This window comes from Narcine bancroftii, chromosome 1 (assembly GCF_036971445.1).
Source record: "Narcine bancroftii isolate sNarBan1 chromosome 1, sNarBan1.hap1, whole genome shotgun sequence".
Lineage (NCBI taxonomy): Eukaryota > Metazoa > Chordata > Chondrichthyes > Torpediniformes > Narcinidae > Narcine > Narcine bancroftii.
Window position 1 is genome coordinate 426,000,328 of NC_091469.1, and position 12,862 is coordinate 426,013,189.

Here is a 12,862-nt window from a genome sequence, read left to right on the forward strand (position 1 = left end):
TTTCATTCCTCTAAATTATGCCTCTTCATTCCATTGAATTCCTTAAACATCATATAGATAATCTGTTTGAAAAATCACACAAGATTTTTTTCTTTACAAGCAGAGGCATAGTATACAAGATTAGTGAGGTTTTGCTTGAATTATATACCGTGCATTTAGGCTAGGCTTGAAGGTGGACTTTGTTCTGGCCAGAACAGGAAAGAAATTATTAATTGGAGTTGATGCAGAAATTTCCAAGGATGAAGATTGGAAATTTTTTTAGTGATGGCGAAAGGTTGAGTCGGCAGGCATTTTCTTCGGAATAGATGATGCTCAGGTTCTACTTAATCAGGGTGTGTATAATCCTGAATGATCAAAATAGACCAAAATGTCTATTTTTGTTCATTGAAGAATTATAAAAAGGGGCTTAAATTAAAAGTTATTATAGAAAGGGTATGAATTTTTCCTTCCAGAAGGGAGAGGAGGTTTGGAACATTGGCTGAAAGGGTGGTCGGGATGGGAACGCTGCAAGGGCTTGGAGCTGTGAACTTCAAGGTGGTGGACCTAGTGTTCATGGAATGAAAGTTGCATTAGGCTGCATAGCATTTAAAAAAAAATCTAGCCTCTTAAGCTTTCTGTGAGTGCATGACTTTCTCATTGTATTTTCTGCTGTTGCTTGCTCAATGAGTGCAAATTGAGAAAGTTTTTAATTTGTACCTTGTGTACGTACATGTCTATTAAATCTTTCTGAATTTTGAGAATATTCTTCATTATTATAGTGGAGATGCAACCTTAAGAAAGAATATTGATGTGTGGCAAAAGTGGACAACTAGCAACAGTCTACAGTTGCATGGGTAAGCAGGTGCATGTGAGGAGCAACTTGTTTCCTCCACCTCTATTTCTAAAAGTTCTGTTGTTTCAATCCAATATATTCTTAAAACAGTTAATTCCAGCTACTGTTAAGATCTAGCATGGGTGTAGAATGGGAAATATTGCCTCTTTGTCTTGTTAGTTATTTTTGCAGATTTACTATCAGGAGTTAATTTGAATTTTGTAATGCAATTGATATTGTCTCATGTAATTGAGACAAATTGCTGATCAATGCGATACATTGCATTAAATTGATCCAGTGGATTGGCAATGTGTGATAATGTGCCAAATGGAAATTGGTTAACAAATTGTATATTTCCTTTTGAAATGCAGTTATCTGTTCTGGATATATAAAATCATAACTATACTCTCTCAAGGTCTAGAAGACCATTCATCATATTTCAGAACTACTTAGAAATATTTGGTTAAATTATTTTTTTTCCCTCCCTGGTATAGTAAGGTGGACTGAATGGGAATGAATTAATACAGTCATTGATCAAAATATTCACTCCATGTATAATTTAAAGCAATACTGTAGAATTGTCACAATAACAAGTTGGGTTTTGTAGGTGTGCAAGTTATAAAAATAAATTTTTGATATAAATATTAAAGTGCACCAACACCAACCAAAGATGGTTCGGACAATTAAAATGTAAACAACTTCACCTTGTTTAAAATATTGTTCGCCTTCTGAGTAAAAGATGGAAGTATTCCTGATCTTCAGTCCAGTGGAAGGTAGGACATCTTTATTAGTACTGGACATTTCATAACCTGTGGAGGTAGACTCTTTATATTATTTTTGTCATATTGTTTCTGTCCAGAAGTGCTCACAATCAACCAGTTACAGTACTTTTCAAATGTGGTTGCAGGTGTTTTCAGATTTATTGTCAGAGTACATGCATGACATCCACATACAACCCTTCAGGAGCATCTGGTTTTCATTATGACCCTTATCTACTTAAAGAAGCCTTTACAACATCAAAAATAATAATCCATTTTGGATTTTGTTAAAGCTCTGCATGTTGATCCTTAATTGTTGGTTTAGATCTGATTTATTGGAGCAATGTGTGAGGAAAATTTTAATTGCCTTTTAATTTGCCTATTGTCCAAGTTTACAGCAAAGAATTGCAGTCCGTGGTGTGGAACAGTTGACTGTTGGAGGAAGGATGGTCTATTCTACCTGTTCTCTGAATCCTATTGAAAATGAAGCTGTGATAGCAGCTGTTCTTGAGAAGAGTGAAGGTGAGCTTTTCCAGTATTTAATGGATGTTTTGTAAAAGTACTCTTTGTGAAATCATTATTGATTGTTATTATTAAGTCAAATGGAATACATGCAGCCTAAAATTCTGCATTCAAGCTTAACTAAAAACTGTGTGGGATATTTCAAAAGAAGACACATTGAAAAGTTCTTAACTCCACTCTTATTAAAAGTAAAAATATTCATTTCCATGAAGGTGATAACAGTGTTGTAAAGTATGTGTTTGGCAGACTTGCTTTCTGTGATCAGGGCACGGAGTAAAGAATCAGGGATGCTGTTTTGTAACTGTACAAGATGTTGATGAAACCACTTTTGGAGTATTGTGTGCATTTCTGGTCACCCAGCTACAGGAAGGACGACATTAAGCTGGAAAGGGTGGGATTTAGTACAAGGTGAGGTTGAATAGGCTGCGAATTCTCTCCTTGGATTGTAGGAGGCAAAGGGGTGAGCTTGTCAAGGTATATAAAATGAAGAACACAATTTCGGTAAGTGGTCATAGTCTGTTTTTCTGGGTGGTAGAATCTAAAACTAAAAGGCAGAGATTTAAGGTAAGCAGGGAAATATTTATACACACAGTGCTTAGTATGTGGAATGAACTGCCAAAGGAAGTGGTAGAGGCAGGTGCCGAAGGAAGTGGTAGAGGCAGGTGCCGAAGGAAGTGGTAGAGGCAGGTGCCGAAGGAAGTGGTAGAGGCAGGTGCCGAAGGAAGTGGTAGAGGCAGGTGCCGAAGGAAGTGGTAGAGGCAGGTGCCGAAGGAAGTGGTAGAGGCAGGTGCCGAAGGAAGTGGTAGAGGCAGGTGCCGAAGGAAGTGGTAGAGGCAGGTGCCGAAGGAAGTGGTAGAGGCAGGTGCCGAAGGAAGTGGTAGAGGCAGGTGCCGAAGGAAGTGGTAGAGGCAGGTGCCGAAGGAAGTGGTAGAGGCAGGTGCCGAAGGAAGTGGTAGAGGCAGGTGCCGAAGGAAGTGGTAGAGGCAGGTGCCGAAGGAAGTGGTAGAGGCAGGTGCCGAAGGAAGTGGTAGAGGCAGGTGCCGAAGGAAGTGGTAGAGGCAGGTGCCGAAGGAAGTGGTAGAGGCAGGTGCCGAAGGAAGTGGTAGAGGCAGGTGCCGAAGGAAGTGGTAGAGGCAGGTGCCGAAGGAAGTGGTAGAGGCAGGTGCCGAAGGAAGTGGTAGAGGCAGGTGCCGAAGGAAGTGGTAGAGGCAGGTGCCGAAGGAAGTGGTAGAGGCAGGTGCCGAAGGAAGTGGTAGAGGCAGGTGCCGAAGGAAGTGGTAGAGGCAGGTGCCGAAGGAAGTGGTAGAGGCAGGTGCCGAAGGAAGTGGTAGAGGCAGGTGCCGAAGGAAGTGGTAGAGGCAGGTGCCGAAGGAAGTGGTAGAGGCAGGTGCCGAAGGAAGTGGTAGAGGCAGGTGCCGAAGGAAGTGGTAGAGGCAGGTGCCGAAGGAAGTGGTAGAGGCAGGTGCCGAAGGAAGTGGTAGAGGCAGGTGCCGAAGGAAGTGGTAGAGGCAGGTGCCGAAGGAAGTGGTAGAGGCAGGTGCCGAAGGAAGTGGTAGAGGCAGGTGCCGAAGGAAGTGGTAGAGGCAGGTGCCGAAGGAAGTGGTAGAGGCAGGTGCCGAAGGAAGTGGTAGAGGCAGGTGCCGAAGGAAGTGGTAGAGGCAGGTGCCGAAGGAAGTGGTAGAGGCAGGTGCCGAAGGAAGTGGTAGAGGCAGGTGCCGAAGGAAGTGGTAGAGGCAGGTGCAATGTGACCTGTAAGCTATTTTGGCAGGTGACGGGTGCAACAAAAGGAAGTGTTTTGGAGGAAATGAATCAAGTGCCAGCAAATGAGAAAGCCACTTTGTTTACGTAGGCAAGTTGGGCTAAAGGACCTTTTTGAGTGATGTTCGTCTGACTATTATATTTTTATCCAATTTTTTTAATTGCATTTTTCATTGATAGATTGAGATAAGGGAAGAGAACCTTCAGGTTAAACTAATTTATTAGTATTGTCAGATTTTGTAGGTAGATATCCAATTTTGTCCTCCAAGTACAGATTTTAAAAAACTTAAAGCACACGCTTGAAGATGATTTTTTAAAAAAAACAGCTGCTTATTCAAATGAAAATTGACCACATGACAATTTTTGTTGTAGGATCTCTTGAGTTAGTTGACGTCTCATCTGAACTGCCAGGGTTGAAGCGGATGCCTGGTTTAACTTCATGGAAGGTAATTCTTTTGATCTGAAAAGTGTTTCTTTGCCCATCCAAAAAGTGTTTAAAGCAAAATTATATTTTGTTTTCTAAGCTATCGAAGCTTGGTTCATTATCTAAAGCTGAGCTAATTGAAAATCAAAGGCATACCACTGATGAGAAGGCTTAAATTTAAATTCCATTCTTGATTGACTTGTATATGCTCAGTTGTAATGTTGTTTCCTTGACAATGCTGACAGTGGGGTGTTGGGAGGGAAACTAGAAATAAATATATGAAAATGAGAGTGGAGGTTTTGTCTTTTAGTTTGTATTAGTTCACACATTGTGTTGATTTTTCTTCAATTGTATGATCATAAAATCTATTTGCTGTCAGGTAATGACAAGAGAAGGTCATTGGTATGCTGAGTGGTCAGATGTGCCAGAGAACAAACACACACAGATACGCCATACAATGTTCCCAATCAAAGACCCTCAAAAGCTCAAAGTAATGAATCTGGAAAGATGGTTAGTTCTGGCCAGTTCTTACAATGCTACGAGTGCAATTTGTGCAAGTTTTAAACTTGAAAGTAAAATTTTGGCTAATTCAATTATGGTACCTCCTAATTCATGTCTCTTAATTTAATTGAGCTTACAACTAATCTTGGCCACGTCCATGATTAGCAAAAGCCTGAAACCACATTACCAGGGGGGGTTTCCTCTCATCGGTATTGTTAATCTTGTCATTGCTTTAAAGTAAATGTGATACAGCAGTGATGTAAATTAAATAAAAACTATGCTGAAATATGGGACTATGTGGAATCAATTTTTGTGAAATATTTTAAAATTGCTTTCCCAGTACATTAATATTTTTGGTGTAAATTTTTGAATTAGATTTTGGACTACAATGTTATGTTAAAAGAAACTAAAGTTGAACAGAAGAGTGAAATGTCTTTTTTGTGCCTGGCATAATATCTAAAACTCTACTTGCTTGCTTTTGGCATTTTGATTGAAAGCAGTTCTTGAGCACTTTTTGTCTCAGTATTTGTCTTTGTCTTGATTAATCATTGGGCTCCCATGATAGAAAACAGAGCCATAGTGAAATGTCACTTACCTTGTACAAAATTCAATTTCTTGCAGCATTAGGATCCTACCTCATCATCAGAATACTGGAGGGTTCTTCGTAGCTGTTCTGGAGAAAAAGGCTCCAATGCCATGGAACAAGCGGGAACCAAAGGTAACTTTGAGGTTTCTTTCAATATTTTTTTCACTCTTCCATCCAGTATTTACTGATCCACTGAGAAGGTCAGCAGATGGCCCTTCCTTATCATGCAAAAAGTTGCAGTTATGATTTACTAATGTTTAAAGGAATTTTCTGGGCAGTCAGTGTTGGGTATCAGACAATCGGATAAATTTATAGTTTGGAGTTCATCAAGAAAAGTGACATTAGAGTGTCATCAAGATTTATGGATAAACTGATAAAACTTTTAGACTGTATATCATCTAGCAATAGGGAAACCAGACCGTGCCACTGCTGATGACAATCTGGCCACAGCTGGTTAGAATGGAGTTGAGCTGGGTGAATGCAATTCCTACTTCGCCTGCATGATTTTAGTATTGGAATAAGATGTCAAATGTGAGAGGTGCCAGAAGGAGGTTGATATGGACGCGGGGGTGAGGGGGAAACAGATTAATTTTATAACAATTGTATTTTTGCCACAACTGTTGGTACTGTAAGAAGGGGTGGAATTATTATTGGAGAGATCTAAGCGGAGTGTTTTTAATAATACCGACACTTGTTTGAGCTCTTGGAGAGGAAGAAAGTATTTGTGATTGGTGAAGGTCAATGTTTGGCTTTCAGAAGAAAGGCAGTATTCGCAGATTGATGTAGAATGAAACATTACCTTGAAAGGGAGAAGCTTCAGCAACGTATGCAGGTGTTGGAATAGGAAGAGCAATTGGGTGGTCAATGGGTTAGTGGGAGTTGTGTGGAGAGAGCAGGAAGTGGAACTCAAACAGATTTCCAGTGGGCATGAAAAAAAACAAAGGTGCCAAAGCACTACAGAGCTGCGTACTTAGCCAGTGCTGTACACAGTTTGCACGAGTGAGCGCTCAGTAAAACTTGGCTGAATGTTGCACAAGCAATAACTGCTCACTTAATGTCACCAAAATCAAGGATCTGATTGTGGGAAGGGAAAACCGGAGGTGTACGATCCAGTGATGATTGGGGGATCAGAGGTGGAGAGGGTGAGCAAATTTAAATTTCTGGTTATCACTACCATAAGACCCTCTAAAGACCCAACATACTAATGTCATCATGAAGAAAATAGATCATCACCTCTATTTCCTCAGTGGTTTGCGAAGGTTTGGTATGACATGGGAAATTTTGGAAAACTTCTACTGATCTGGAAAGTGTGCTGCCAGGCTGCATCCCAGCCTGGTATGGGGCACCAATACCTCTTGAGTGAAAATCCCCACAAAAACAAGTGGACGTAGCCCGGTACATCGCAGGCAAAACTCTCCCACCCTTGAGAAAATCTACATGGAGCGTTGCCATTCGAGTGCAGCAGCAATTATCGAGGATCCACACCAGTCCAGCCTGTGCTCTGTTCTCACTGTTGCCATCAGGAAAAAGATATAGATGCCACAAGACTCGTACCACTCGGTTCAGGAACAGTTGCCACTCTCCGCCATCAGACTCCTAAACAACTAACTCAATCACAGATTCATTTAAGATTTCTTAATTTGCACATTATTTATAATTTTTTCAGTATTTGCTGTCAATTTGTATACATTTCCTTTGGTTGTATACATTTCTTTCATTTGTATGCATATCTTTTGTGAAGTTTACAATTACCAATAAGAAGAAATTCTGCCTGACGCTCAGGAGAAAGAATCTCCATGGTTGTATGTGATTTCATCTATGTATTCTGACAATAAATTTGAACTTTGAATGGTGAAATAGGATAAATGGAAGAAAATGTGCCCAGAAAGTCAGGAGAAGAGTACGAAGTCATGATCATTCCATTAGTGGTAAAGAAATTCATGAATTCTTCCCATTTCTAATTGGGAATGAAGGTGGAGGAGACTGAATTTTAATGGAACTGGACAGTTTAAGGTGACCCTGATATAGCAGTTTTGGAAGATTATATCAGTGTTCAGTAGTTCATTGTGGAAATTAAATGATTCAGGAGAGAAACCGACTGTCTGTTTTATCTCTTCATTATGGTAGTGATTATGAGGCCTTATTAGTAAGGGTGACGGCCAGGGTGAGAGAGAATAATACTTTTGACTGGAGATAGGATATTAAAGGTGGAGCTTTTTATTACAATCATAATTTGAAGTTATCACTAATGTATATTGTCACAATGTATGTGACAATAAACATAGTTAAAAAACACAAATGCTGGAGAATCTTAGCAGGTCTCACAGCTTCCATAGGAGGTAAAGATATATAATCAATATTTCAGGCCTGAGTCCTCCTTCAAGTTGGTGTTTTCCACTACATTCACGGCATCTCCAGACTTTCATGCTTCATTCCAAACAAACTTTGCTATCATTTTGAATGTAGATGTCTTAAGTTGATTGAAAATTTGGGGTTATTTTTATATATAAACGATAGTATATAAAAAGAAATGGGGTTGGAAAGAGGAATTGAGTGAAATGTTTTTTCTTTTTGAAAAGTGAGTTTGCTGATCAGTAGGGCTCAATGGATTTTTTTGCTGTAACCAAGCAAAAATAAGGAGATGGAATCTCTAGGCTCATCTAAAAGGGTAGAAGGTGGAGAGGTTGGATACTTATCAGTTAAAAAATAATTTAGTCATCATTTTTTTTAACGTGTCTGCTTTTGTTTAGTTAAGACAGAAAGCAGCAGTGGTACATCCTTTGGTTAAAGGTGCTGATGAAAAATCTGCAGCAGTGGATGAAACTGAAGCAACTGATGGTGAAGACTTGTTAACCAATAAGGATAATACATTTTGGTAAGTTAGACGCTGGTGTGTGAAACTTATCAAGTGTTACTTTTGTTAATTTTCAGTACTGCTTAGAACAAACAACACAGTAACTGGGTCGTTTAAGGATCAGGCAATCTGTGCTAAAGTAGTATGATGTGAATTTGTCCAGTTGAATCTCTGATAACGTGTCAACTTTGCATCTGATGGAGAGGCAATTAGCTTTTGTAGTGAGAGAAAAGAACATTTGAGGAGGATTTCTTTAGCTCTGATTTCCTTCAGGATTTTTCATATAGTCCTTTTGGGTTTAAATCCTCATTCTTAAATACTTCTAAGTTTGCATGCTATTGGAATTTATAGCTATTTTAATTGTTTTAATTTATTTAAATGAATGGTGATCAAATCTCTGGCTGGATAGTAAGAGACAAAATTGGTCCCCTTGAAAATCAAAGTGGTCGGCATTGTATGGGAGCCAAAAGAAGTGGGGGAGATATTAAATGTTTTTTTTATATCAGATTTACACAAAGCAGGTACAGAGTAGTGGAAAGTAATGAAAACAAACAGTGAGGTCATGGAACCCATGCAGATTAAAAAGGAGCAAGTGCTTGCTGTCTTAAAGCAAATAAGGGTGGACACATCCACAGGGTCTGAAAGGATATTCCCTCAGATCTTAAGGGAGGCTAGTGTTGAAGTTGCAAGTGGTCTGGCAAAAATTACCATATGTTTCAGCGTACAAGTCGACCTTCAATTAATTCGGGTCCCCATGTTCAGCCTCATTTTAATGGTTTTATCATATATCGGGCATATAAGTTGACCCCCCCCCACCCACCCCAAAAAAATGTGTTGACCGAGTTGTTGGGCATTGTTGGAAGGTGGTTGTTATCATGGAGCCTCCATCAAAACGTGGAAAGTATGAAGTGAGTTTTAAGTTAAAAGTAATAGAAGTGACCAAGAAATCCAGAAACTGTGCTGCTCCAAGAAAATTTATTGCAGGTTGGGTTCTTTTTTGGTGTTTCAAGTTGTCATATACGCTGAATCTAGGTTGAGTGGGGTTTTTTATTTGAACTTCAGATCTCATTTTTGTATCTGGCGTATAAGTCAACCCTGATTTTTGTGTGCTTTTTGAGGGTTTCAAGACTCAACTTGTACACTACAATATACGGTATTTAAAATGTCCTTAGCTACAGGTGAGGTGCCGGAGGATTGGAGGTAGCTCATGTTGTTCTGTTTAAAAAAGGCTCTTAAAGTAACCTTGAAAATTATAGGCTGGTGCCTGATGTCAGTAGTAGGTAAATTATTGGAAGGCATTGGAAACTGATTAGGTATAGTCAATGTGGCTTTGTGTGAGGTAGGTTGTGTTTAACCAATCTTGTACAGTTTTTAAAGGAGGCTACCAGAAAAGATGACGAATGAAAGGATGTGGATGTTGTCTACATGGACTTTAGGAAGGCCTTTGACAAGGTCCCACGTGGAAGTTGGTCAGAAATGTTCAGACACTAGGTGTTCAATAATGGCTGGATGGAAGAAGCCAGGAGTAATGGTGGATGTTTTCTTCTCAGATTGGAGGACTGTGACTAGTGGTGTGCCTCAGATCAGTGCTGGGACCATTGCTGTTTGGATGATAATGCGGTCAATTGGATAAGCAAGTTTGCCGATGATACTAAGATTGGAGGCATTGTGAACAGCAAAGAAGGTTTTCAGCACTTGAAGAGGGAACTGGACCAGGTGTAAAAATGGGCTGAAAAATATCACGAATTTAATGCATATAAGTGTGTGGTGTTGCATTTTGGAAGGACAAATCAAGAAAGGACATACACGGTGTATGGTATGGAACTGAGGAGTGCAGAAGATCTGAGGGACTTGAGAATACAGATACATAATTTCCTGAAAGTGGTGGTGTCACAGGTGGATAGGGTTCTAAAGAGAGCTTTTGACATATTAGACTTCATAAAGTATTGAATATAAGAGTTGGGATGTTAAAGTTGTATAAGATTAATGAGGCCAAATTTGGAGTATTGTGTGCAGTTTGGTCACCTAATCACAGGAAAGATATCAATAAGTTAGAAAGACGGCAGGGAAGATTTACGAGGATATTGCCCAGACTTCAGAAACTGAGTTACAGGGAAAGGTTAAACAGGTGAGGACTTTATTTCCTGGAGCGTACAAGAATGAGGGGATATTTGATAGAGGTATTTAAAATTGAGGGGGATAGACAGAGTAAATGTAGATAGGCTTTATTCCACTGGGGTAGGTGAGATACGAACCAGAGGACATGGGTTAAGAGAGAAAGGGGAAAAGTTTAGGGAGAGCATGAGGAGGAATATCCTCACACAGAATGGTGGGGGTGTGGAATGAGCTGCCAACTGAAATGGTGAAAGCGGGCTCAATTTTAACATTTAAGAAGAATTTGGACAGGTACATGGATGGGAGATGTATGGAGGGCTATGGACTAGGTGTAGGTCAATGGGACGAGGCAGAAAAAAATGGTTTGGCACGGACGAGAAGGCCGAAGGGGCCAATTTCTCTGCTCTAGTGTTGTATAGTTCTGATTAAATAGTGATCATTCATTCAAAGTTAGAAAAAAATGAATTGTGATACAAAAATCCTCTTCAATTTTGTTACACAAACATTTATTTTACCTTTATGCTTCAGCCCACCACCATCAAAGAAAATGAAATTGTTTGGGTTCAAAGAAGATCCATTTGTGTTCCTGAATGAAGATGATCCAATATTCCATCCAATTATGTAAGAGTTCATTGAATATGGTTATCCGATCGTAAAGAATAGCTGTAACCAATTATGATATCCTACTTTAGAGAATTCTGTGTGTGTGTCTGTGTATTTTTTTTAATCTGTCTCATTTACTTGTAGCTTGTATGTGCTAAAGCTAATTGATGTTTTGGTGAAATATTGTCAAATTAAACTATTAACCCTGACCACCTCTGAGGTAAGTTTGTGGCCCGTGTAGATTTTGACCAGGCTTGCCTGGTTCGGCCCTTTCAAATAGCCCTGTACCTGGGTCTTCAACCTAGTAAATTATCCAGTTAACCCCATTTTACAATGCAATTTGAAAGGGAATTCTAGGCAAACCCAATAAAAACTTGCCAATTTGAAAGGGGAAATGGCTCACCCAGTTACTTTGGAACTTTAAACAGAAAGAACACAGGGAACAGAGGATTTTCACTTACTGCATCACTCACCATGTCATTGCAGGGCCAGGATCCCCCTTAAATTGCCAGCTTGATGATTAACAGGTAGGTTAGGCTGCTATTTGAAAGGTGCAGGAGAAATACACTACCCAGTAATCTCACCTGGGTCCCAGGAGGGCTGGCTACCCAGGTGCTTCAATTTGAAAGTGCCTAAAGTTTTTTTCCCCATATTGCCAACTAACTTGAATATGTCTACCATTTTCAATTTTATATTTCTACCACTCTCAGTGCTTGCATTTGAAATGCCAATAGTTTAATATGAATTATAATGCATTGGACTATTGGAAAATGAGCATTCCAAACCTAAGACCATAGTCTAGTTCACTATTCAGTTCTGGCCTCTTTTAAACTGCAGCACCTGTGTAGAGCTCCTGGGACCTAGGTATGATTACTGGGGCAAAGGTACTCAAAGCATCTTTTAAATTGTAGGGGGATTGACCCATTAAATCACCAACCCAGCGATTTAAGGGGGATCCCACCTCTGCGATGACGTGGTAAATGATGAGTCACGCACTCACGGAAACTATTGGTAATCAGTCTCCCCGGCCCTGCCCACTGGCCATCAGTCGCCATCCCCATTGTCAATCGACACCCACCCCATCAATTGTGTGCCCCCAACCCAGCCACATCCCGCTACCACAAACGTTGAACCATTGCTGCGAACTGGAGTGGCATTTGCAGCAGCGGCAGTTCGTGCCCCCCCCACCATGACAGTGACCTCTCTGCCCTCACGGCAGCAACCTTTCTCCCGCCAATCGTGGCATCCCCCCCACCACCCCAGGCAGCAGTGACCTCTCCCCATGGCAGCCAAGTCACTCCCCCCCAGATTGTAGGCCCCCCCCCCACCTGGACCCAGTGGCAGCGACTCCTCTTCCCCCCCCCCCAATTCGCGACAGGCACTTCAGCCAGGGTTTCCCTGTGACACAAGCGCTGAAGTCACCAAAGTAACTGGGTTGGCCATTTCCCTGTTCAAATCGCCTGTGGACACGACCTAGGTTTAACTGGGTTCCCTGGCTATCTCTGAGGTAGGTCATGGACCCAGTTGGATTCTGACAGGGTAGCCCAGTTAACCCCATTTTGCATGGCAGTTTGAAAGGGCCTTCTGATCATTCCTGATCTATTTCTCAACCTGAATTTATTGCTTTTGCTTCATTTCCCTTGACCACAGAACCTAACAAAGATATTTTTGTTTTAAAATTAGCATCCATCGCTGTTCTTGGAATATGGGGAGGGAGGGTGATTGATGGGTGCATTTTCCAAATTTGTTCAACAAGTGTAGGGTGGGGACTGCATGTTCTAATTTTGCTGCTTAATAGCCAAACTCTCTAATTTTGAGATAATGGATTGCTCTTAGTTTTGTTTTAGAACTCTGAAAAGCAAAAGTAACCTTGCATGTTGTATTGTTTCAGCCCTTGGAAGCAAAATAAGCACTGAAGTTTTAACTTTTA

At 40.6% G+C, this 12,862-nt stretch overlaps 1 protein-coding gene across 1 annotated transcript in view; it reads left to right on the forward strand.

Moving 5' to 3' along the window:
• Positions 1–12,862, forward strand: part of nsun2 (NOP2/Sun RNA methyltransferase 2) — a 47,763-nt gene that overhangs the window by 14,215 nt on the left and 20,686 nt on the right. Inside the window, exons 8-14 of the mRNA XM_069914192.1 lie at positions 759–833; positions 1,961–2,091; positions 4,222–4,295; positions 4,653–4,783; positions 5,396–5,492; positions 8,111–8,235; positions 10,858–10,950. Coding sequence (XP_069770293.1) covers positions 759–833; positions 1,961–2,091; positions 4,222–4,295; positions 4,653–4,783; positions 5,396–5,492; positions 8,111–8,235; positions 10,858–10,950 — 726 coding nt within the window. The remainder of the gene's footprint in view (positions 1–758; positions 834–1,960; positions 2,092–4,221; positions 4,296–4,652; positions 4,784–5,395; positions 5,493–8,110; positions 8,236–10,857; positions 10,951–12,862) is intronic.